Source organism: Aegilops tauschii, chromosome 6 (assembly GCF_002575655.3).
Source record: "Aegilops tauschii subsp. strangulata cultivar AL8/78 chromosome 6, Aet v6.0, whole genome shotgun sequence".
Taxonomy (NCBI): domain Eukaryota; kingdom Viridiplantae; phylum Streptophyta; class Magnoliopsida; order Poales; family Poaceae; genus Aegilops; species Aegilops tauschii.
Genome location: NC_053040.3, coordinates 284,018,020 through 284,042,455, shown reverse-complemented (window position 1 = coordinate 284,042,455; position 24,436 = coordinate 284,018,020). Strand labels below are relative to the sequence as shown.

Here is a 24,436-nt window from a genome sequence, read left to right as displayed (position 1 = left end):
ATTGCTATTGGGCAAATATTAAATGCATCATCAACAACAAGCACAAATAGCGTGAACAAATACTGCGCAATGGAAGGATCAGGGCAAATATTGTGACATGGATCAGGGCAATTGCTGCACAGCCATGTCTGTAGTCTACAAAGCATTATTACATCGAACAAATGAATATCCACACCATTTAGTTACAGACACAAATGGACAGAAACTATAGATGTTTGCTTTACAGAAAGATTGCGCTGTGTAGACAAGCACCATTGATGAACATTTGCTCACTGATTACACCGTCAATGGCGGAAGGAAGGACAACAACCTGGGCAGCTGTTTTCAGTCTCACATGATAGGACTTGGTCGTAAACTTGCTTAACTGCAGCAGCCACCTGCTTGAGAGGACGAGCCAGCACCACCTCCAGATGCATTGGGGACAGCATAGCCAACTTTGATTCCGTAGGACTACAGCGAATAAGGAAAGAACATTATACATTGAGAACATTAGTTTGGGGGAGGAGCAGTGCTAGCCTAGCCAATCAGCGCTACAGGAAATGAAAACAACTACTGTTTCAGAATCAAGCAGAAGAGACGTTCTTAGAAGAAGAATGAATGTAAATCAAACTTTGGTTTCATCTATTCGCCAACACTACTATAAAGGACGAAAAGCTGCATTTATGGGGTATCGAATGGAACAAAAGGAGCTGCCAATGACAAAGCAAAAAATACAGGAGACAAGAAAAGAGAGAATATATAACTGGAGACTCATCTAATCACCTATCCACACTCATCCCCTGATGCTTAGATGATCAAATGCTAAGAGAAGCACATGATCGCACTTCCAATTACTACCTAACACAGAAAAGTTTGTTGACCTGCCCAAGTACACCTGTCCTCCTACCAAAACTTAAATGCTTACAACCTGATAAGATACCCTCTAGACATATTACCAAGATCTATATGGATCTACAGTTGCACATTTTTGAGATCTCTTGGATCTCACATGGAACAAGCAACATATCCCCAAAGCCATTTTGTTGCATTTTCTTATGACAAGATCTCCAGTAAAAAACTGTTATACTCCCTCCGTTCCTAAATGTAAGTCTTTTTAGAGATTCCAATATGGACTACATACGGATGTATATAGACGTATTTTAGAGTGTAGATTCACTCATTTTGCTCCATATGTAGTCCATATTATACTCTCTAAAAAGACTTATATTTAGGAACAGAGGGAGTACAAGTTATGTATGGCACCAGAAGGAGACCAGACCAATATATTTAACTTGGTTATTTGATAAACAGAAAATCCAAGCAATTTAACACTCACCTCATTAGATACATCAAAAACACCATCTTGGATTTTCTTGTATATTGTTCCAGCCGTCTTAATGAATGCCTGCACCACAAAAAGGATGAGTTTTCTTTTTGGACACAAACTAAAAAGTGTAATCCCACAAAGCACACTAGGAATAAACCATCACCTCCTCAACATTTTGTGCTGTTTTTGCAGATGCCTCCATAAAGACTAGACCATGCTCCTTGGCGAACTGTTCACCCTCCTCGTAGCTGACAGCCCGTCTATGAGACAGATCACATTTGTTTCCGATTAACATCACTGTCATATTGGCATTTGCATGCTGTCTTGCATCTTCTAGCCAGCTCGCAAGATGGTTAAAAGTTTCCCTCCTGAAGTATGGTCAGTCAGGTGGAAGGACCATTAGCATGCAGAAATTTGAACACAAAAAGTGTTGTATTCCCAAACCTACTGTACCTGGTGATATCATAAACCAAAAGAGCACCAGCAGCACCTCTGTAGTATGATCTTGTTATAGATCTGAATGATTCTTGGCCAGCCTGTAATGTGAAGAAATGATAGGTATGAGATGGAGGGCTCTGTGAAGTCGAACTCAACAACCACGGTGGATCCTGGACTACAGAAACATGCAATCCCAAGCAAAATCACATGCCAAAGCAGTCATCAACAGCAAAACTTGTTATGTAACTAAGGAAAAGTAAATCATAACATGGTATGATGAACAAGCTAAAAGAACAAGTATAAACATGAGTGCGAAACTCTTAAGTTAAGTGGCCACAAAAGGACCCCTTCGGTAACAAAAATGTCCCCATAATGGGTGGAAATGCAGTCAAACCATTAGAACTTTAATTAAAAAAAAACAGCTTGATGAATACATACTATTTAGACCGTCTCAAGAAATGCATACTAGTAGGTTTATCTGGGAAACACTGGATTACTATAATCTTTTATTAGGCTTTGCAAATATATTACATATTACAACGGAAATTGGTGACCAACAGAGAGATGGAAGTTGGTTTTTAGAATCCGTGCCAAAGCAGCAATGCCCAAATGGGGCATCCTTTTCTGACCAGAGAGAGTGATCCATATCTAACCAAGATAACTACTAATATACTGTAAACTAGCATATGACAAGACAATAAAGCAAGGAATGTATGCTTCATTTACTCCCGGGGGGCAATACTGCAAGCAGTAGGAGGGAAAATAACTATACTGGCCAAAATTAAATTGCATCTGAATCAAGAGTTGCTAGTTGTAACAGAAAGGGCACGGCGTGGAGCACGAACCGTGTCCCAAATCTGGAGCTTGATGGGCTTGTTGTCGATGGTGATCATGCGGGCGCCGAACTCGACGCCGATGGTGAGGTCGTGCACGGGCTGAAACCTCTTGTCGGTGAACTGCAGCAGCAGGCATGACTTGCCCACGCCTGCAAAAAGAAAAGACAAGCAATCACGACGCGCTAAAAGAAAAGCAAGCGGAGCGCATGGGCCAAGAAAGCAGCTCAGCAGCGTCGCGGATCCGATCCTATTCCTACCCAGGGGCCATACGGGAGAGATTCGGGAGGGGCAGGGGAGAGATTGTGCGAACCTGTGTCGCCGATGATGATGTACTTGAAGAGGTAGGCGTACGACATGGTCGATCCCGGCGGCGGCGAACGGATCGGAGGAGCGGCGAATTGCCAAGGATTCTAGCGTCTGATTGGTTTAAGAGAAGGGAGGTGGAGGGGAATTGCGGGCGCTTGTGCAACCGACGCACGCGACAGCTATTTTGATGGCAAATTTGACAATTTTGGCCTCGGGACGAAATCATTTCACAGATTGAACTGGGTGCGAAACTATTTCACTTCTCTGACCTTTTTGTGTAGCGCCCGTCACGCCGGCGCCACACCGTATTGTGCAGCGCCTAGAGCGGCGGCGTTGCACACCTGTCCACCGTGGCAGCCCCTGGACCCGCACTCAGCAGTGCAGCGCCTAGCCGCTAGGCGCCACACATGTAATGTGCAGCGCCTAGCGGCTGTGACTTATCCAGCCACTTTGCTGCCCCCCACCCCGCCACACCACACATTCTCCCACTCTCTCCCCGAGTTTTGGCCCCACACCCACTCTCTCCCCCTCTCAAATCCTCTCCCAAATCTTGCAAATTTGAAAAATTTGTCCGTGGATTTCGAAGTCAAACCCTCCCTTAAGGTAATATTCTCCGATCCCCTTGTTTTGATCCAAGTAAAGTTCTCCCATTGCTCATTTGTTGCTAGTTTGGGAAAAACCCTAGTTTTGTTTGGATCTAGAGATTTGCATGGAGATGTGAGATGTTTGTTTGCCAATTTCTATGATTAGGCTTTGTTAGTATGCTAGGGTTATTCTTATGGGTGCTCTTATGTTGGTGCTAGAGTTAGGTTTAGGGCTAGGGTTATGGTTATGGTTAGGGTTAGGGTTAGGGTTAGGGTTAGGGTTAGGGTTGTTGTTTGATATATATATTAGGGTTTGTATTCCGTGTTTATCCTTGGATTAGTCTCATGGAAGTAATGTTACCTTGTGTTCTTTGAATGCTTATAGGGATGGGAAGAACATGTGTGTTTGTTCATCATGGGGACAAAGACGCCATTTTGAAAGGCAATATAGAACCGGACCCGGATGAGCTTGACATGGTGTTTGATAGTAGTCCTAGCTATGCGGAGCTCTTGCAACAAGTTAGGAAAGATTTGAATTGGATGGACCCTAGTGATATTATTGAGTTGGAGGGAAGGCATAATGTTGGTTTTGGAATGCACATCCGTTGGAAGACAATGCGTGTCAACTCGGAGCAACGTTGGGTTGCATACAAGGAGACGGTGGCCGAATCACTAGACAAGGCTCTTGAGTTATTTGCAACGAAGAAGGTTGATTCAAGTTTGCATTTGGACTTGAACCGGAACCCCTCCCCTTAGGTTGCTAGTAGTCCCCCACCCTTGAAGCGAGATGAAATTGTTGAACCTCTTTTGACCCAAGAAGTGAGGCCAACATTGAGCCCGTTTACAAACAACCAAGATGAAGCTTTGCAAGAGGACAATGATGAGTATGCGGACGATGACAATGAGTTTGCGGCTAGGCGTTGCACTGTATAGTGTAGCGCCTCCGGGCTTGGCGCTGCACAAGTCTGTAGCTATCCAGAGAGCCACAGAAGGTAGGCCTCCAGTTTGGGGCAAAAATTTCGCTAAGTGTTTGTGCAGCGCCTAGCTCGGAGGCGCCTCACTCTACAGTGCAACGCCTAGCCGCAAGGCGCTGCACTATAGAGTGTGGCGCCTCCGGGCTAGGCGCTGCACAAGTCTGTAGCTATCCATAGAGCAACAGAAGGTACGCCTCCAGTTTGGGCCAAAAAATTCGCTAAGTTTTTGTGCAGCGCCTAGCCTGGGGGCGTCACACTTTACAGTGCAACGCCTTGCTGCTGGGCGCTGCACTGTAGAGTGTGGCGCCCGCCAGCTAGGCGCTGCACAAACACTTAGTGTTTTTTTGTCATTCATACTGGGTCATTTTCAGCCACAGTTCAACATTTCGTATAATAAACATTAATGTTTAAAAAGTGTTCACCAAAGACATCATTTCTTAGAAAGGACCATCACAATAAGTTCAAGTTTAACATAGAGCTACCACCACTCCAAGTTCAACGACATAACAAATTCCACATTACTAATAGCTACAACCACTCCAAGTTCAACGACATAACAAATTCCACATTACTAATAGCTACCACCACTCCAAGTTCAACGACATAACAAGTTCCACTCTAAGTTCAACATTATAAATAAAGGACGATGACTAGTGCTTTCCGCGCTTGCTGGCTCCTCCCCCCTGTTGACGCTTATCTTCTTCACCTTCCTAGGAAGAGGAACCCGCTCCGACTCCGGCTCCGGTTCCTCCACGTCATCTACATAGTCATCCAAATAGTCATCCAAAGCCGCCATCCGCGAGGTGCCGACCGTCCTTTTGCCTCTTTGGCCTCTTTGGGTGAAGTCTTCAGGTGTGTACTTGTTCATTCCCTTCCTAGGCTTCAACTCGTATGCAGACCGAGCCTGGTACGTCCTCACGGTCATATCATCAGCAACCTATGCATCAACAGAAGATATGGAAAGACCGTGTGTGAGGATATAGTTAGCAATGCATCAACAAATGGATATATATCGTCATGCCATACCTCTTGGGTGACCACACCCACATCCTCATCCTCGAAAGGTTCACCATGGCCCTGCCCCGAAGCGGGATCTGATGGTGTCGCCGACCTAGACCGTTTTGGTGATACATACTCGGGGTCACGACAACCGAAAAGGTTTGATAGCCGCCTTAACTTTTGGCCCTGGCGCTGCAACATGTACAAGTGAATGAGACATGGAACGTAGCAACATATGTTAAGTGCTAGTTTGAAGGAGATGTGAACCTTAATGAATGCTCGAAGTGCACCTTCCCCATCGCTTTTGCCAGCCGGGGTTGTTTCCAGAATAGTCTCGGTCTCATCGGCTGCTTTCTTGATCTGGGCACGCTATGAACAGAAACGGTATCAAAGTGTTAGGCAAGCGAAGATGTGAATAGTGCGAATGGAAAAGCAAAAAGGGCTAACCACAAAGTTCATCATTGGAGCTGAAGGGATCACTGAGTTGCCTTTCCTGACTAATGCGTTGTACTGGTGCTGGGCTACCTCATCAAAAACGGTGGGTTCTTCCAGAATCTCCTCAGCATACGCCGGCTTGCATACCTCCACGCGGGTACTTGCAAGAAACCATGTGAGATAGTTGTTGAACGCGATCGGGCAGTGCTCACGAAGCTGGGCTCGTTTTCCAGCCCTTGCTTGCTCCATACTAAGAGCGAACTGCACGACATACTTCCTGTGATGGTTGGCCCAATCCTTGATCTTCCGCTGCTTTTTCCTATCCAACCTGCAAGTTAGAAACAGAATATTAGCATCATCGAAACCGTCGAGAAGCTGCTAAGTGCTCAAGGTTAATTATATCTTACGCGTGTAGCAACTTGTCCGTGTCCTCCCACTCCGGCGGGTGTGGCTGGAACAAACCAAACTGGCGGAACACCCGATGTGGCAGGTGAAGCTCAACCGCCCAGTTGCATATCAGTGGGCACCGCATATGCCAGAGATCCCTATCCCTAATGCACATCGAATTCAGCCTGAACTCCATAGGGTTACCAAAACTCTCTCCTTTTCCATACGGCTCCCATTTCACCTGCAAAATGGGATTGAATGCAAAATTGATATCGAGTTACGATACAAGCATGATAATCACTTATGCAATGTCGGTTCACCTGCTCAGGCGTGATCGCGTCCAGCTCGCTCTTGTACAACTTGTACATGACCGAGGGATCATCCGTCGTCTCATTTAACACATCCCACTTGTAAGCCTAAGTGGGGAGCCGTAGTGGGTCGTCTTTGTCGTCCCAATCCTCGTACTTCACGGTCTTCGGTCGTCCAACCAGCAAACGCTCCCAGCTCCATATGGAAAGTCCGAGCAGACAACCACCAATACCTCCAGTGTGCCTACAACAGGCTTCGTCCAACTGCACATAAAAGAGAACATGGTCAAATTTGCCGCAAGAGCGCATTGATAATGTATCAATGAAGTGAAAAGGAAACAACTTCATACCTGTCGATACAAGTAAGCCAGTGTCGCCGAACCCCAACTCCATTTGCTATAAGACGGTCAACGCCTTCAGCCACATCCATGGAGCATTCTTGCCTGTGCCATCAGCAAACATAGTCCTGGATATCACGTACCACATGTAGACACGAGCATATGTCTTCACCATGTCCTCATTAGCATCCTCAGGGCAAGTACCGAAGTTCGATGATATCCACGTGAAAGTAGCGCCGGCTGCGACTCTTTCCTTCTTATTATCTTCTGCTTCTGGTTCCCGAGGCTCCGGAGGAACCATACCGATAAGGGCATGCATCTGCGCGCGCCACCCATCAGAATGGGTGTTCATACATAAAGGATTCCCATCGATAGGAAGACCGGTGATCATAGCAATATCCTGGAGCGTCACGGTCATCTCCCCGGTCCGAAGATGGAAAGTGTGTGTCTCCGGCCTCCAATGATCAATAAGCGCGGTGAGTGCTACAACATTGTTGGGTGGCGTCGACCGGCAGACCAACTGAATGAAAGGGAGAAGTCCTGCCTCCCTTACATACGGTGTGTACCGCTCATCATAGCGCATCCATCCAAGGGTGACCCCGTGAGACCGAAGCTTCAGAGGTGCAAGCTCCTACAAATAAACAAATCATAACATTACATATGGGGCATTTGTGTTTGAAAAAAATACGAAATTCATAACACCGGCCACTTTCAGTATTACCCACTGCTCCACCGACATAGCGTACGACCGGTGTTGTTTGTCCCAATGATCATCGAGAAGCCAAACCATCCTAACAATTTCAACAAAGCATTCTTGTCAACACTATTATCTTTTCAATTCAAAAAAACTAAAGTAGGCCTACTACATGCAAGATTCAAAGCATATGTATCCAAAGCATTCTTCTCAATACGAGTATAATTTCAGTACAAATAAACTAAACTAGGCCTACTTCATACGAATAACTTTTCCATAGAAATAACATGTCAATCTATGTATCCAACCATATCTTTTCAATAAAATAAAATAAACTAGGGTTCCACAAATCAAACAAACAAGTGTCACGACCGGTTTTTCAATAAAATAATTATTGAGAGACCAATCCCTTTTACGGACCAGTAAGGAAGAATTCCTTCTCACTGGTAGACAATATCTTGGTCACAGAAGAAAAAAAATACCAGGAGTACTAAATATAATACAAGGTTGAGCGGAGACTGCCCAACAATTTATTACATGCACGCCGATAAAACAAGACGGCGGATAGGGTGGCATACTACTAACTCACGATAATAACGGTGGTGGAAATATCACCGCGAAGCGAGTGATATGACTCCTGAAGACTACAGCTCTTCGAGCGTCGGGTGAGGCTCGAGGAGACTTATTGCAGGTGGTGGAAGCGTATATAATACAAGTGACCAATATCCGGGATCACGCAGGACTGACTGGGACTCCTCTAGGCGTCGGACGCGCTATCAAACTCTTCATCCAAGAGATCGCCTTCGACAACATCTGGCCAAATCAACAAGCCAGGTGAGTACTATGAAAGTACTCGCAAGACAGTTCAGACATAAGATATAACCATGTAAACATGAAGCATATGAACAATTTATCCAGTGCGTTCAGACATAGAGATAATAAATACTGGGTGCCAAGCGAGGGTCTGAAGGACGCCTCGAGCGGAAACTGCAGAATAGTAATACTGGTGCCAAACGAGGGTCTGAATGACTCCTCGAGAGGAAACTGCAGAATAGTAATGCTGGTGCCAAACGAGGGTCTGAATGACTCCTCGAGAGGAAACTGCAAGAATAATAATGCTGGTGCCAAACGAGGGTCTGAATGACTCCTCGAGGGGAAACTGCGAAAATAATAATGCCACAGTCGGGCGTCGGGGCGACACCACATAAAGGGCTTATAACAGAAAATAAAGGCAGTGCGTGCCACAGTCGGACGTCTGAGCGACATCACATAAAGGGCTTATATTTAAAGTAAGAAACAGAAGACACGCCGCAGTCGGACGTCTGAGCGACGTCACATAAAGGGCTTATATTGCAGTTCAATAATTAATAGTTCGGGAACATAAATTATCACAAGTACGAGACGAATAAAAATTTAGTCCATCCACAGGAATAATAATTAAACTGGATTTACCACTTGAGCTTGTTCACCGGGCACAAGTTTTCCACGCGGATAGATATGGATATACTGATTACACTACTTGATCATGGATACGATGACTTGGAAGGAATTGACTCTGCAGAGTTTGTACTTAACCACAGCCAACGGATTTCAGTAGTCACGGGGACTAGTTCCGCCTACGGTGTTTTGGAAGAAACACGTCTAACCAGTACACACCCAATTCAACCTTCCGAAGCCAGGGATCACCCTCGGCAACGTTCAAGAAAAACCTTGAGACGGGAAGGCTACAACCTCGCGTAGCATGGGACCAAATTTCTATATGCGCGCTCTAAGGGGGTGCCCCCCTCTCGGTCCCAACCGAAAACACCCATGCCCCCTGACCGGATGACTGGCTTTAATCCTGGGCCAAGGTACCATCATCCCGGCCTCTCTGTTTGGTGTGTACACGGAAAGAGATTACCAACTTACTAAACCGCATCCTGGCAAATGAAACATGTGGTAGCACGGAAGGGGGAAAGAACGATAACGTGACTCCGTCCACGTTAACGTCGGAGAAAGTCGGATGACGCAAGGCTGGTATGCTACAACAGTACCACCTTGCTGCCCTTCATGTCACCACATGATTAGGCCATCTCTCATCAGAGATCATCGCAACTTTGGAACATGCGGGGAAAAGAACGATAACGTGACTCCGTCCACGTTAACGTCGGAGAAAGTCGGATGACGCAAGGCTGGTATGCTACAACAGTACCACCTTGCTGCCCTTCATGTCACCACATGATTAGGCCATCTCTCATCAGAGATCATCGCAACTTTGGAACATGCGGGTAGTTGCCATACAAGCAACGAGGTATTTACCGACACTCATATGCCACGCACAAACTTTCAAGCAAACATGCAAAACACTCATCATATCAAATGTTCAAACATGCTTGCCTGGTTCGGAGAAGTCGGAGTCTAGCTCGGCGAAGTTCGCGGCTCCGTCACCTCTTCCGGAACCTACGGCAATCACGAAAAACGGGTACTAACGTGAAAACCAATGGGTGCACAGAAACTTCTCCAAATATTTTTCAAATAAATCCCATAGAAAACTAGACAAAATTTGAAGATTGTCAGAAAAAGAATCACTCAAAAATCCCTTTTTATTAAAAAGTTATAAAGGTTTCTGTCTAGGGACTTATCTGTAATGAAACAGAAAAGTTCCAGGGTTTTAACTGAGAAAACAGAAAACGGTTCGATTGGAAATGCGCAAGCTCAAGAGGGAAAGCGTATTTGCCCGAAGGCGCCAACAGAAAATGGTTCGAGGGAGAATATAACAGAGGCTGACATGCGGGGTCCACATGTCAGGTTTGAAAAGCTCGCCGGCGCCCGAAGACTGCGGTGGACGCCGGCGTCGAACCACGGCGAGTTAGGAGGATCGGAGGGTACCAAGAGCTTCAGCGTGTTCTTCCGCGTCGGTGGGTGGTGGACTCGACCAACGGGGAGCACCATGTCGACGGCGACACTATCTCCAGCGGACGGCGGCTCGGGTGATGGTGGGGAACTCCGGTGGAGGGCTGCAAACTTCGAATTGAAGCGCGGGTCAGAGGGAGGGATGCATAGTGAAGCTACTGGCAAGAGAAGGGAGGCGGGGTGCACACACGGGGGCGAATCGAGCTGGATCCCGTGGCGGGTCGCGGCGGCCGGAGTCGAGGAAGGAGACCTCCTCGGGGCTCTTCCAGTGGCTAGGCGTGCTCTAGGTGGAGTGCAGGGATGGTGGGTGCTCGAGTTGAAGATCGGGGCCTCTATTTATAGGCGGATCGACGGGGTGGCCGTGAACGGAGAATCTCCGGCGAGCGATTACGGCGATGCAGTGGATTGGCAGGAGGTTTGAGTGGCCAGGCAGCATCAGTGGAGGTTACTGGTGTCATTCCACAACTAAACGGAGTTGGTCTTGGCGTAATGGTGTCGGTCCACGGTGAGATGGCCGCACGGGCTCGACGGCGGCAGAGAGCGCGCTCCGCGCCCTGCGGTTCACGATGAGAGCGGCAGCGCGTTCGGGGGAGTGGAAGGCCACGCGGCGAGCTCCGGTGGCTTGGGCGGCGCTGGGTGGCGCCGTCAGCGCCGTGCCTCCCGCTGGCGGCCGCAAAGCCGCCGCTAGCGTCGGTCACGGGGCGGCGCACCTTCTGCTGCTCGTCGCCGACGTCCGCAAGGTGCCAGGCGTTCATGCAGTGCAGGAACAAGGGGGAGGGGACGAGGAGCAAGGCGACACAGTGGCACTGGTGAGATCGACGTCGGGTTCTGAAGAAAACGACAGTGCACTGCAATGTTCTCTGAACTTAACTGAAACTTGACATTGACAATGCACTGCAGGTGTTCGACAGAAAGATTTGGCTATGAGATAAATTTTTCTGGGGCTGTAACTTGGTGAGGTGACCACTCAATGCACCCAGAGGCTGCCTGATTTTACTTGGAATTTTTGGAGAAGGATTTGAATGAATTTCACCAAATTTGACAAATCTGGTCCAAACTTGCAGCAAGTGTAGTTTGAAAAATTTGAACTGAAGACCAGTGGATCTTCATGGATCTTGGTTGAGGGTTCAAAGGACTAGGGAGGAGAGTTGGTTTGGGGGCAAAAATCAAAACAGAAAGTAGAGTTCCTTTGTAAATCACCAATGGATAGAATAGAAGACAGAAATTTATTTGGATAAGATTTAAATGGAAAATAAACATAGGGGAGGTTCAACTTGCTGGATTAGATGCAAATCATGATCCAAAGATGAGGGGAGGGTTAGGAGAGAGTATTTGCACTAAGGCCATGGCAAGAGGGAAATGTTGAAAGTGGTAAAGGATTATTCCAAAAGCCATAGTGCAAATTTCAAAGAGATTTTCAAAAGGCATTTTCCCAAGTGAAAAGTATTTTGTCTTGAGTCCAAATGAAAAGCAAGAACCTCCAAGACCAAAGATAGATCTTGGGTGAATCCAAATAAAACTTTTGCCATAAAAAAATATTTGAAAGGGAGAGTTCTTTTGAAGAAAAATTTAAATCACCTCCCTCAAGTCAAATAAAAATCTTTTGAAAAATCCAATTAAAAACTTGGGTGTCACAACAAGGGTTGTAATACATGCAAAATTCTAATACATGCAAGATTCAAATCTAATCAAATCAAACAAGGATTCCCCAAATCTTCAACATACCATATTTTGTATGGATAAAAAGAAGGGGATCGGAGGAGAGTACCTTCTAGGATGGATTGGTGAAGAAATGCACGGACCAAATCGTCGGATCTGAAGGATTTGGGAGAGGGGATTGAGAGGGGGAGAGGAGGAAGCCGCCGGCGTGCCTGTTCTGTAACTCCTCCTGGAATGAATGGGTGGGGTGGGGGGAGGGGGAGCGGGCGGCTGCCATCTAAGTCACAGTGCAGCGCCTAAGGGCTAGGCGCTGCACATTACATGTGTGGCGCCTACCTCGTAGGCGCTGCACTGCTGGGTCCGGGGCCCAGGGCTGCCACGGTGGACTGGAGTGCAATGCCCCCGAGCTAGGCGCTGCACCGTAGGGTGTGGCGCCGCCGTGGCGGGCGCTGCACAAAAAGGTCAGGGGAGTGAAATAGTTTCACGGGCAGTTCATTCTGTGTATTGATTTCGTCCCGAGGTCAAAATTGTCAAATTTGCCTATTTTGATGTTGGCCGACCAAAACTCGAGAGGCAGCCCACGGTGCGCCTAGCTGGCTGGATGCGCGTGCCACGTTCATGCTCGTCTCGGCCCTTCGCGGCCAGGGAATCCGGCTGGATCTGGTTCCAGGTTTTCTTTTGCTGATTTGGACGATGGAGCCTGGCTACAGTCTCCATTCACTGATAATCCCACCTTTAAAAAATAACCACTGGCACATGATTCACCTTTGTATCGCCTCAACTATTTGCAATCTTCTTTTTTGAAACTAACTGTTTGCAATCGATTATGTTCATATTTGTGTCTCTATTTGCCTCTGACAATCATTAATAGAAACACTGTGAAACATTGGGCTTCTTTTGCTTGTGTTCTGTGAGGCGGGTGGAGTTGTCGGACTATGTCGTGACTTCTTGCCGCTGCGTTACCTTGACCGAAAGGCGTGTTTTGGGACCTGATGCGCTTTTTGAGCGCTGCTCGGACTTTGAGACCATTGCGGGTAGACGGATCATGTGTTGTGCTACCCGGCGTTGGACCGTGTCGAAATCGGGGCTTGGGGGCCCCAAGAGGTTCGGACTCTGGGGTGCGGTCGCTACTCCCGCCCTACTCTGCCTCTCAACCTCACAGCGACATTCGGCAAGCACGAACTAGAGAAGAAGAACAGTAGACGCGGCAATTTACCCAGGTTCGGGCCACATTGCAGTGTAAAACCCTACTCCTACTTTGTGATTGGATTGCTCTCGCGAGGGGGAATGTGAGTACAAGGGTTGTGTGTGTGGGGGGGGGGATCAAGTCTATCCGGGGGGCCAAGTCCCATCCTATGGTGGCACCCTGCCCTCTTTTATATTAGCCTTGGTCCTCTTCCCCCGAAAACACATGGCGGGAAGGGTTGCAACAACGGCCAGTTTGAAGGGGGGCAGGGGCGCAGCTTATCCTGACTAAAGGCGGTCTTTTCCTGCAATGCCATCGCACATGACGCGCCGGTGGGCTCGGTGATGACCTCCGTCCTGGCGCGCCCATCATCCCGATCTTCACGCACCGAATGGCAAGCTTTGGGGATAGGCTTGGGAACTAGTGGATGGCCTTGCTCCCTTAGCACAAAAGAGGAAATCCTTCTCATCCGCGCCTACTGGCGCACCTCTGGCTTCGCTCGTCGCCGCACGCATCACCCACGTGAAGGCGCAGGGCCGCGTGACTCTGCCGAACAGCTCTTGACTTGCACGCCCCCGCGAGGGGCCTCGGGAAGCTGAAGGAAATATGCCCTAGAGGCAATAATAAAGTTATTATTTATTTCCTTATTTCATGATAAATGTTTATTATTCATGCTAGAATTGTATTAACCGGAAACTTAGTACATGTGTGGATACATAGACAAACAGAGTGTCACTAGTATGCCTCTACTTGACTAGCTCGTTCAATCAAAGATGGTTAAGTTTCCTAGCCATAGACATGAGTTGTCATTTGATTAACGGGATCACATCATTAGAGAATGATGTGATTGACTTGACCCATTCCGTTAGCTTAGCATTTGATCATTTAGTATATTGCTATTGCTTTCTTCATGACTTATACATGTTCCTATAACTATGAGATTATGCAACTCCCGAATACCGGAGGAGCACTTTGTGTGCTACCAAATGTCACAACGTAACTAGGTGATTATAAAGGTGCTCTACAGGTGTCTCCGATGGTACTTGTTGAGTTGGCATAGATCGAGATTAGGATTTGTCACTCCGATTGTCGGAGAGGTATCTCTGGGCCCTCTCGGTAATGCACATCACTATAAGCCTTGCAAGCAATGTGACTAATGAGTTAGTTGCGGGATGATGCATTACTGAACGAGTAAAGAGCCTTGCCGGTAACGAGATTGAACTAAGTATTGAGATACCGACGATCGAATCTCGGGCAAGTAAAATACCGATGACAAAGGGAACAACGTATGTTGTTATGCGGTTTGACCGATAAAGATCTTTGTAAGTGCATCTAGTGCCCCTTAGTGATTTTGGTGTATTGAAGACTTATAGGTTAAGGGACTAATGTGTTTCTGAGTGTACACATGTCTATAAGTCTATGAGGAGTTTGATATTTACAGTGAAAGTCGACCCCTAAAAATGAAGTTCTTCGACTGAAGACTTTGGATTTCTGAAGACTTTTTGAAGACTTTGAAAGTGAAGAAATTGGTGTGACCTTGAAGACTTGGTATTCATTTGAGGAACATGAAGCGTGAAGACTTTTGTTTTCGTAGTTTCATTTTCCCTTTCTTGAGTCATAGGAAACACCGTACTGTTAAAGGGGGTCGAGGAATACTAAGGAAAAATTTCCATGTGATGCTCAACTCAAAATCCTACACCTACCAATCCCTTCGAGTGAAGCCATTGGAAATCTCATACAGTTCAGTCATATTCTTCAGTGACAGAGACGAAGTTCTTCTGGTCTCTGAGGAATTTGTTCTGACTGAGGAGTTAGGAATTCGCCAGTGCGGATTGCCTACACAGTGAGGAACAAGATAGCCCTGAGGGATTTGATACTCAAATTTCCGACCGTTGCTATGCTATGCGCCAGCTGTCCCAAAATATCTACCCACCTAACGGTCATATCATTGAAGGGCATTTATGTCTTATCATCACGGGCTGCTCCCTAGGCTATAAATAGCTGCCCCCTACAACCACTAGCTGGTTGGCTGCTCCGAGAGAAACTGACACTTGTCATTTGAGAGCATCCCATCCTCCGAGGACTTTGAGCGAAAATCATCAAGTGAGGAAAACCCAAACCCAAACACCTAAAAACCCCAAGTGATTGAGCATCACTGAAGAGATTGATCCTGCGTGGATCCGACACTTGTTACCTTTGAAGACTGTGCTTCTTCCAGACGGTTAGGCGTCATGGTCTAGAGCATCCAAGAGGAAATTGTGGATACCCGAGTGACCGAGTTTGTGAAGGTTCGGAAGTCACCTGAAGACTTACCACGAGTGATTGGGCGAGGTCTGTGTGACCTTAGCTCAAGGATAATACGGTGAGGACTAGGTGTCCTGGACTGTGTGTTCAGGACTAGGTGTCCGGGACTGTGTGTCCTCAGGTTTAAATACCTAGCCGCTCCAACCAGATGTACAACTGAGACAGCAGTTGAAACTGGTCTACCAAATCATTGTCTTCACCGAGCTTACTGGTTCTATTTCCTCAACTCTTTCATTTCCTCATAACTGTGTTGTGCACTTGTTCATATCTGTGTTTGAAGACTTTGACTGAAGACTTTCTCAATTTCCTCAGTTCAATTTCTTCAGTCTGTTTGTCTTCATCTTGTGTTATCCTGTGTTTACGCTTTCTGTACTCTGTGCTTGTCTTCATTTCATCATGATGACCATGCTTGTATTCTGTTATGTTTACTTCTGAGTACTTAGTCCGCTGCAAGTAGTTCTTCGCTAAGGAATTTTCTCACCCGCAAATTCCTCAGTGAAGAATTCATAAAAATCGCCTATTCACCCCCCTCTAGTTGATATAACGCACTTTTAATTGGTATCAGAGCAAGGTACTCCCTTGTTCTGTGTGATTTTGGTTTAACCGCCTGGAGTTTTAGTTATGTCGACCGAAGGTATGAAGAAAGTGACATGCCCCATCTTCGACGGTCACGACTATCCCAAGTGGAAAGCCATGATGAGGAAGCGCCTCATGGCCATGAACAACGAGCTGTGGACCGTCACTGAGATTGGTCTTACCGATCTATGCAAGATGGCGGACACTGATGATATTCGCAAGTACACTCGACTTGACATCATGGCGAAGGATATCATCTGTTCCTGCCTATCCAGAGATGAATTCAGGCGCATTATGCATCTTTGCAATGCGAAGCTTATCTAGGACCGAATCTCTGACGTCTATGAAGGTCATCGAACTTGTCATGATCCCTGGTTTGAGGATTTCAAGGAATCACTCAAAACGATGACTTTCGAACCTGAACCATCATCTTCTGCACCATGCCTCATGGCAAAAGGTGCCAAGGTAACCGAATGCTCCTCATCTGAGTCTAGTGATGATGAATCTGATGATGATTTTGGACCTAGCTATACCAAGCTTGTTTGTATTTCCACTAAACAACAAAAGGCCTTGGAAAAGGTTCAAAACATGCTAGACAAGAGCGATGATATGTTGGGTGAAGAAATGGATCGCACTAAAACTTTGACTGAAAATCTTCAGAGACTTCAGTCTAAGTTTGACAACCTTCAAAGTCATCAAAACACTCTCTTATCTGATCATGAGAAGCTTTCCTATGAATTTCTTCAAAGAAAGCAAGATCTTGAGAAGCTAAGAGTGAGTTATGAAGATCTTCAGAAGGAGCGTGATTCATTACTTGCTCAACAAATCAGCGCTGCTCAGGAAGAATTTGTTCCTCCATGTTTGAAATGCATTGAACGTGAATCTGCTAATTCTTCACCTGAATGTTCAAATGCTTCTAATGCTACAAATTCTTCAACTGTCTCTGCTATCACTAATTCCTCATCTAAGGACATTGCTAGTATCACTGACGATGCAGGGCTGAAGGAATTGTACATGACAGGCATGTACAAAAGCCTCAAAGGGCATCAGACTCTTTGTGATGTGCTTAAAAAGCAGATCCTCAACAGGAACCCTAGGAAAGAGGGTATTGCCTTTGAGAGGAAATTCAATGCTGATGGTACATATTGGAAGCCTGAGCAGTACCCCAAAACCTCATGGGTTGCTGCAAAGGGACCTCCAGTTGATCCATCAAATTTATCTGGCTTTACATGTGAATCTTCTCATTATTCTGATGAGTCATTTGACTCTAACTATAAACTGTTTAAAAATCAGAATGGTGAAGTATTTGCTAGATATGTTGGCACTAACTGCAGGAACGGTTCTCCTATAAAGAAAATCTGGGTTCCCAAAAGGTGCCTTGAAAGTCTTCAGGTGAATGTCCTCATGACACCACCTGTGAAGAAGAGGAACCCCGGATCAAATTCTTCATATGGATCCAAGTCCTCATACGGACCGAATTCCTCACATGGATCATATTCCTCAAAAGGATCATAGTCCTCATATGAACATCATCGTGCTAACAACTCTGTTTCACAGGGAAGAGCTAAGGGCTATTAATATGAGCATTATTCTTCTAATCATTATGTTCATAAGTCCTCGAAGAATTTCTCAGCTTATTCATATGCTTACCCTAACTCCTCTTATGTGAAACGAAATGGATTGGCTTATATGCCACCTTTCTCGTATGGAGCTCGCAGAGTGATGAACTCTTTGCCACCCCTTCAGATGTGGGTGGTGAAGAAAAAGAACTAATCTTTTATGCAGGGTCAGGTCTCCAGACGTACTTAAACGTCTGAAGAATTTGCTGGAGACCTGAAAAGTGCCTGAAAGGACGCAGGCTAATCATGAAGAAATGAACTTTCATTTCACACGTCCTCATACTGTTTTAACTGTTGCACTGCTTGATGAAATTGGTCTAATGAATTGTGATGTCATATTCTTCACTGATGAAGTATATGAAGTTCGTAAGCTACACTAATTCATCTGCAGGATGATCAACCCAAAGCCACTGAGTGGGTCCTCGATAGTGGATGTACTAATCACATGACTGGTGACAAGAATCTATTGATGGATGCACCCTTATCACCATCGCATCTGAAGCATATCATCTTCGCTGACAAAGGCAAAAGTCAGGTATTGGGTCTAGGTAAGGTTGCGATCACAAAGGATCGACACATGGACAAAGTCATGCTTGTCGAGTCCTTAGGATACAACCTCATGTCTGTCCCAATGCTTTGTGATCTTGATATGGTAGTTGTCTTTGGCAAGTATCGTTGTGTTGTGGTTATGGAAGCTGACAATTTCAAAGTCTTCGAAGGCTTTAGGAGAGGAGACTTGTATATTGTTGATTTCTCTACAGGACCGCAACCAGCCGTGTGCCTACTTGCAAAAGCTTCAGAAGGGTGGCTATGGCATCGACGACTTGGTCATGCAGGCATGAGGAATTTGCACACGCTTGCGAAGAGGAAGCATGTCATTGGCATTGAGAATGTCAAATTCCTCAAGGATCACTAGTGTGGAGCTTGTGAAGCTGGAAAGATGACCAAGGCTAAGCATCCAGCGAAGACTATCATGACCACTACTCGACCATTCGAATTGCTTCACATGGACCTCTTTGGTCCTAATCATTACTCAGATGTCACAAATGATGCATCTCTCTATGGCCTTGTTATTGTTGATGATTACTCTCGTTACACTTGGGTACATATTGTCACTTACAAACATGAAGTGCAGGAAGTCTTCAAACGATTTTCCTCGAGGGCTTCAACCAACTTTGGTGTGAAGATCAAGCACATCAGAAGTGACAATGGAACTGAGTTCAAGAATTCTAGTCTTGATGACTATCTTGATGAACTTGGTATTACTCATGAGTTATCTGCTCCTTACACTCCTCAGCAGAATGGCGTCGTGGAGCGCAAGAACAGAACTCTTGTTGAGATGGCTCGCACTATGCTTGATGAGTACAAGACGCCTCGTCACTTCTGGATTGAGGCAATTTATACTGCGTGCCACATCATCAACAGGGTATATCTTCACAAATTCTTCAACAAGACTGCCTATGAACTCCTCACCGACAAGAAACCCAATGTGAGTTATTTCAAAGTCTTCGGTGCTAAATGTTGGATTAGAGATCCTCATCACAATGCTAAATTTGCACCGAAAGCACATGAAGGTTTTATGCTTGGTTACGGGAAGGACTCGCACATCTACTGATGCGGAGCATCCGACGATCATCCCCATGTACACTCGAGCCTACGCCATTGGACCTATGGTGAACTCGCTCCTTTCCGAATCTTCCCTTTCCGCATGCAAGACATGGATGCTACTTCAAGCGCGGACCTTGTTCATACTCAGGTACATCCGAGGAGAGCTATGATGAGCATGAAATGCTCCCTTGTCCTTGTCCTTTCTTATGATGAGCATGATGCATACACTTGTTGGGTATCTTACCACTCGAATGATAGGTGCTACATTTGCACTAACCTCATTTGTTTTTCTGAGTGTTTGTCATGTTCTTTCATTTTGAAGGATTCTCAAGGCATTACCATCAAGAGACATATTGGTTATGTGAAGGCGTATATGATGTGCAACACCAACATTTTCGACAAACTCATCAAGGTGAACTCTTTCCCTTTGAGCCATCCTCAATTACGCATATTGGATGGGTCATTCTTTCATTGTTGTTTCCTTCTTCTTGTCTACATGATACATCTATTGGATGGAGGACCGACATTGGAGATGGACCCTATGGACCTTCAAGTTGAGGAGTGCCCGGACTTAGTGGATGCACCACCCGACCAACACTTCTACCACGACATCGAGCTATGGTACAATACCACCCATAACAAGTTTGCACCCTATGCATGGATTGACACACATTATGCTTGTCTTGTTGCACCTATTCCCATGTCATCCATGATATATGAGCTTGTGCATTTCCTTAGCAAATTTGTTGTGATCTTTCTTGATGGCATATTCATACATAATGATCACATTGCCTACCATCAATTGCATGATAACATAATCGTATTGATCATCCATTGCCATATTCATGCTATTGATAAACCGTCTCACTATGACATCATTTTGCACCGTGGTTGCATTCATCATATTCACAACACATTTGTGTGCACAATGTATGATTTTTCTCTCATGAACGCTTTGCATATCATTCTCTATCATCTTGATAAGCTTCATGTGTTTTGTCATGAACAATCTTGCCGCACAGACTCATTCTTACATGATGGACACTTTGTGTGCGCTAACCATTGTATTTCCGAGTGTCGTTTGTGTTTGCTCTCTCTGCATGTATACCACTCCGGAGACACCTTGGAGTACTTGGATTGCGCCATGACTTCCACTCCGTCCAATTACAAGTCCGTCCACGACAACCGTTTCCATGGTGATGAGGATTTCGATCCGAGGTCGGATCTTTCACAAGGGAGGGGAGATGATGCGGAGCATCCGACGATCATCCCCATGTACACTCGAGCCTACGCCGTTGGACCTAAGGTGAACTCGCTCCTTTCCGAATCTTCCCTTTCCGCATGCAAGACATGGATGCTACTTCAAGCGCGGACCTTGTTCATACTCAGGTACATCCGAGGAGACCATGGAGAACCCAAGGACCAAGGCCAAGCGTGCGCGGAAGCAAAGGAAGGAGAAGGAAGAAGAGACAGCTGCTACAGGCTCCGGACATCTGACCCCAGCCCGGACATCCGGCCCGACCCCCGGAAATCCGGTGCCCGTCACAGAACGCACCCGAAGCTGAACCCCGTCAGCCCGGACATCCGGCCAGAGGCCCGGACATCCGGCCAGAGGCCCGGACATCCGGCTCTTCCTGAGCCACCGGACATCCGGCCCCCAGCCCGGACATCCGGACCCCGCCTATCCAGAGAGCTCCGAGACCGGCCACTCTAGCCTGGACATCCGGCCCGCTAGCCCGGACATCCAGCACCTCGCGAAGGCTCGGACATCCGGCCCGACGCCCGGACATCCGGCCCCTCCCTGCCTGCGTGCAGCGCATCTGGGCCGAGGCCCATGTACCCCTTCGTCCCTTAGACTATATATACTACCCCACCTCCTCCTAGTTAGGGTTAGCATTGGTTTAGCTCATATGTGAGATAGAGCATTGCTCATCCATTACGGATCTACTCCACGAGAGAGACCGCGGCCCCTCTACGGAGAAGATCACCTTGGATTCAAGACCCCCTCTTGGGTGGCCCCCATCAAGACCTCCTCACGGAGAAGAACCGGTTACCTTTGTATCGTCCTTTGTTGGACTTGGATCTTGTCTCTCACCTTTGTGTTCATCGATCTAGCGCATGTGTGATCTATTCTTGTTGGTTTAGTGATTCTCTCGTGTTTTCCCTCGTGTTTCCCCTCGTGTTCTTCGTGTTCCTCTTTGGGATCCGCTCCTTTCGTGAAAGATCGGCCATCTAGGGTTCCACCCTACATCATCTTAGATCAGAGCCAGCTTGTCTCATGATATCTTGGTATCATGAGCCATGTTGATCATGATTTCGGAGCCTCCCCGTTGTGTTTTCTAGCCTAGTTTTGTTGATTTTGTCCCAAATTCGAAAAATCCCCACCAAAAATAGCCCCAATTTTTTTTGTGATTTGTTGGTTTGATGATGTTTTGTTGAATTTGATCCGTGGACTTGCTTTGTTACTTGTGGATCTAGCTTTCCCCCAAGTTTCCCCACTTTCCATTCACGAAATCTCCGCAATTTTGCCCCGAACTCATCAATTTCCGCCCCCAAAATCGAGTTCCTCGAGTTCATCCTCGGATTTGGAGCCCGGACATCCAGCCCGTAGCCCGGAGATCTGCCCCCCCGGACATCCGGCCCATGCCCCGGACATCCGGCTCCTGGAGCGCAATTTCACGCGCGGTTCTGGACATCAGGTCCCGGAAATCCGGCCCGAGCCCCGGATGTCCGACCCCTGGGAATTCAGCCTGTCCCGTTTCACCGTTTTGTCCATAACTAATTCATCCGGAGTCCGATTTTCGCGTTCTTTAGCTCGTTGAGTAGCTTTTGACATCCTCTATCCCTCTAGATAGGTCCCATCACCATTTGACTCCATCAAATTTTCCGAAATTTGGCAAGTTTGCATAGGCCCTCCACCATAACCTCCGCAAAACCACCATAGCCTTCCGCAACCTAACCAATTTTGTTCCTTATAGCTTTAGAGGTTGTTTAATTTGTGATTCGAGTCTCCTAAGGTGTTTCGGCTACTTAGGGACGATTGCTTCTTCATGAACCGCCACCATAACTTCCATATAGGCTTACGCACCATACACTTCCACCACTCCATATAACCCAATTTTGTTGTGTTGTGAGTTGTGTCTCCTAAGGTGTTTCGGCTACTAGGGACCCTGCTTCCAACTCCCACACCGTGTATAATCCACCACCTTACCCTCCACTTCCGCATTGCATTCTCCAAACCCCATCATTGCATTTCCGCAATCCCTTTGAGCTTCCGCAAAACCACTACCGCTTTCCGCTACCACCATTTTGACATTTGACATTTGAGATTTTGAGTTCACGGTTTTTCCGTTTCCTAAGGTGTTTCGGCTACTTAGGAACGAGTCTCCATCATCTTGGTATCTACATCAAGAACACCGCTACTCATCATCGCCTCGGACGGTAACCTCCATATCATCTTGGTATCGTGGTATCCCTCCATTGTATATTCCCCTTGCAATTGCATTGTTAACCCCTAGCCCATTTTGCGTCACTTGCCTATCGAGACTAGCCATTTGAGTATTGCCGGAAACGTTACTTGTGCACATTAGTGATCTACACCTTCCATTGCATACATACCATATCATCTTGGTATCATATCACCCATTGTGTCACAAAGATTGTTCCCGCATATACACAATTGCTACCTTGGTTTGTGCATTTCGCAAAGTGGCCATACAAAAAAAAGAATAAGCTTTTAAGCAAAAGAGAATGAGCAAAGAGCTTGTAAGCAAGTGCCATAGCATCATACCACATTGCATAGAAGATTGTCATATCCGATCATCTTGGATCATCTTGAAAGAAACACCGGGAGCCATACATACATATCATACTTGGGATAGAAAGTTCATCCATTTTGCATATCATAGGTTGTGCACAAGTGTCGTATCCGCCTATAGAGCAATCGTGCTAGCGTCTCTCTTGAGTTGTGCAACACGAGCGTTTTCCGTGGACTCCACATTTTGTGCTCATTCCTTGGTTGCACAACCCCATTTATCTATCCGTGTGTGTGTTTCCGTGTGCCATACTTTGCTATTGGTCTACTTGTTTCACTTGCGAATTTGTGAATCTCTTTCAACATTATTGACTCTTGCTAACATTTTGCATCAAATTTTTGTGCCACTATCCTCACCAAGCTCCACCATAAGCCTTATTTGTGTAGGTGTGAGAAATCGACAAGAATTGGTACCAATTGTGCTATTTCCTTGTTACACATTGAGTGATCATTGATCCATTTTCAACATCGGTCAATGTACATTTGGTATAGTTCTTCTCTTTCTCCCACTCATATTTGCTCGAGTCTTGTGATGGATAGGCAAGGCATTTCATCTCCGGTCTTCGACAACAACGACGGCGCGAACAACTACATCACCAAAATGTCCATCTTCGGACTACAACACAAAATGCAAGGCGCACAATCTACCTTGCGAGAGCGCCTCGACAACCTCGCCATCGACATACGACACTCCGAAGCAAGGAAAAGGGACTACATCGACACCAAGTTGGGCGAGGTAAAGGATCAACTACGCGACATGGTGGCCGACTACAAGTCTTCTTCCCCTTCATCATCCTCAAGGCAGCGGCGAGCAAGTCGATCATCTTCGGAGCGCCAAAACGATGCAAGCGCAAGTCGTCCACGTCCACATCGACATGACGACCACCATCATGTTCGTGATCCACATCGCCATGGAGGGCAAGTCACCTCCAAGCAACATGTGCACGATGACGACGAACGACATCTACTACGAGCTCAAGCACGACAACGACACCATCATCATGATGATGCTCCACAAGCGCAAACCTACAAGTCCCAACAAGCACTACTTCACGCCAAGTCCAAGCTTCATGAGCATAAGAGAAGACCGCGAGACGAGCACCACCAAGACGGAGCTACGGCTACAACAACCACTTCGGCATCTTAGCCAAGTGCTATGAAGGCATCTTCGCC

General features: G+C 46.5%; 2 protein-coding genes across 2 annotated transcripts; both read right to left on the bottom strand.

Annotated features, from left to right (window-relative positions):
* Nucleotides 1-60: 60 nt before the first annotated feature.
* Nucleotides 61-3,092, bottom strand: LOC109757663 (ras-related protein Rab-2-A). The gene is given in 7 exon segments (XM_040392476.3): nt 61-440; nt 442-450; nt 1,316-1,384; nt 1,470-1,674; nt 1,760-1,842; nt 2,590-2,729; nt 2,891-3,092. Coding segments are annotated over 7 exon segments (708 nt in total). The 5' UTR covers nt 2,937-3,092; the 3' UTR covers nt 61-284.
* A 2,723-nt stretch (nt 3,093-5,815) lies between these two features.
* Nucleotides 5,816-6,796, bottom strand: LOC141025363 (serine/threonine-protein phosphatase 7 long form homolog). Its single transcript, XM_073500657.1, has 3 exons — nt 6,586-6,796; nt 6,286-6,506; nt 5,816-6,206 (listed from the first exon to the last, which is right to left on the bottom strand). The coding sequence occupies exons 1-3, from the start codon at nt 6,631-6,633 to the stop codon at nt 5,831-5,833; spliced, it is 645 nt and encodes a 214-aa protein (XP_073356758.1). The 5' UTR covers nt 6,634-6,796; the 3' UTR covers nt 5,816-5,830.
* Between the last annotated feature and the right edge of the window lie 17,640 nt (nt 6,797-24,436).

Coding starts and splice junctions, on each gene's coding strand:
- LOC141025363 (XM_073500657.1), bottom strand. CDS start 6,633: ATGTACAAGTTGTACAAGAGCGAGCTGGACGCGATCACGCCTGAGCAG. Junction 6,507..6,585: donor ACGCGATCACGCCTGAGCAG/GTGAACCGACAT, acceptor CCCATTTTGCAG/GTGAAATGGGAGCCGTATGG. Junction 6,207..6,285: donor ACGGACAAGTTGCTACACGC/GTAAGATATAAT, acceptor TCTAACTTGCAG/GTTGGATAGGAAAAAGCAGC.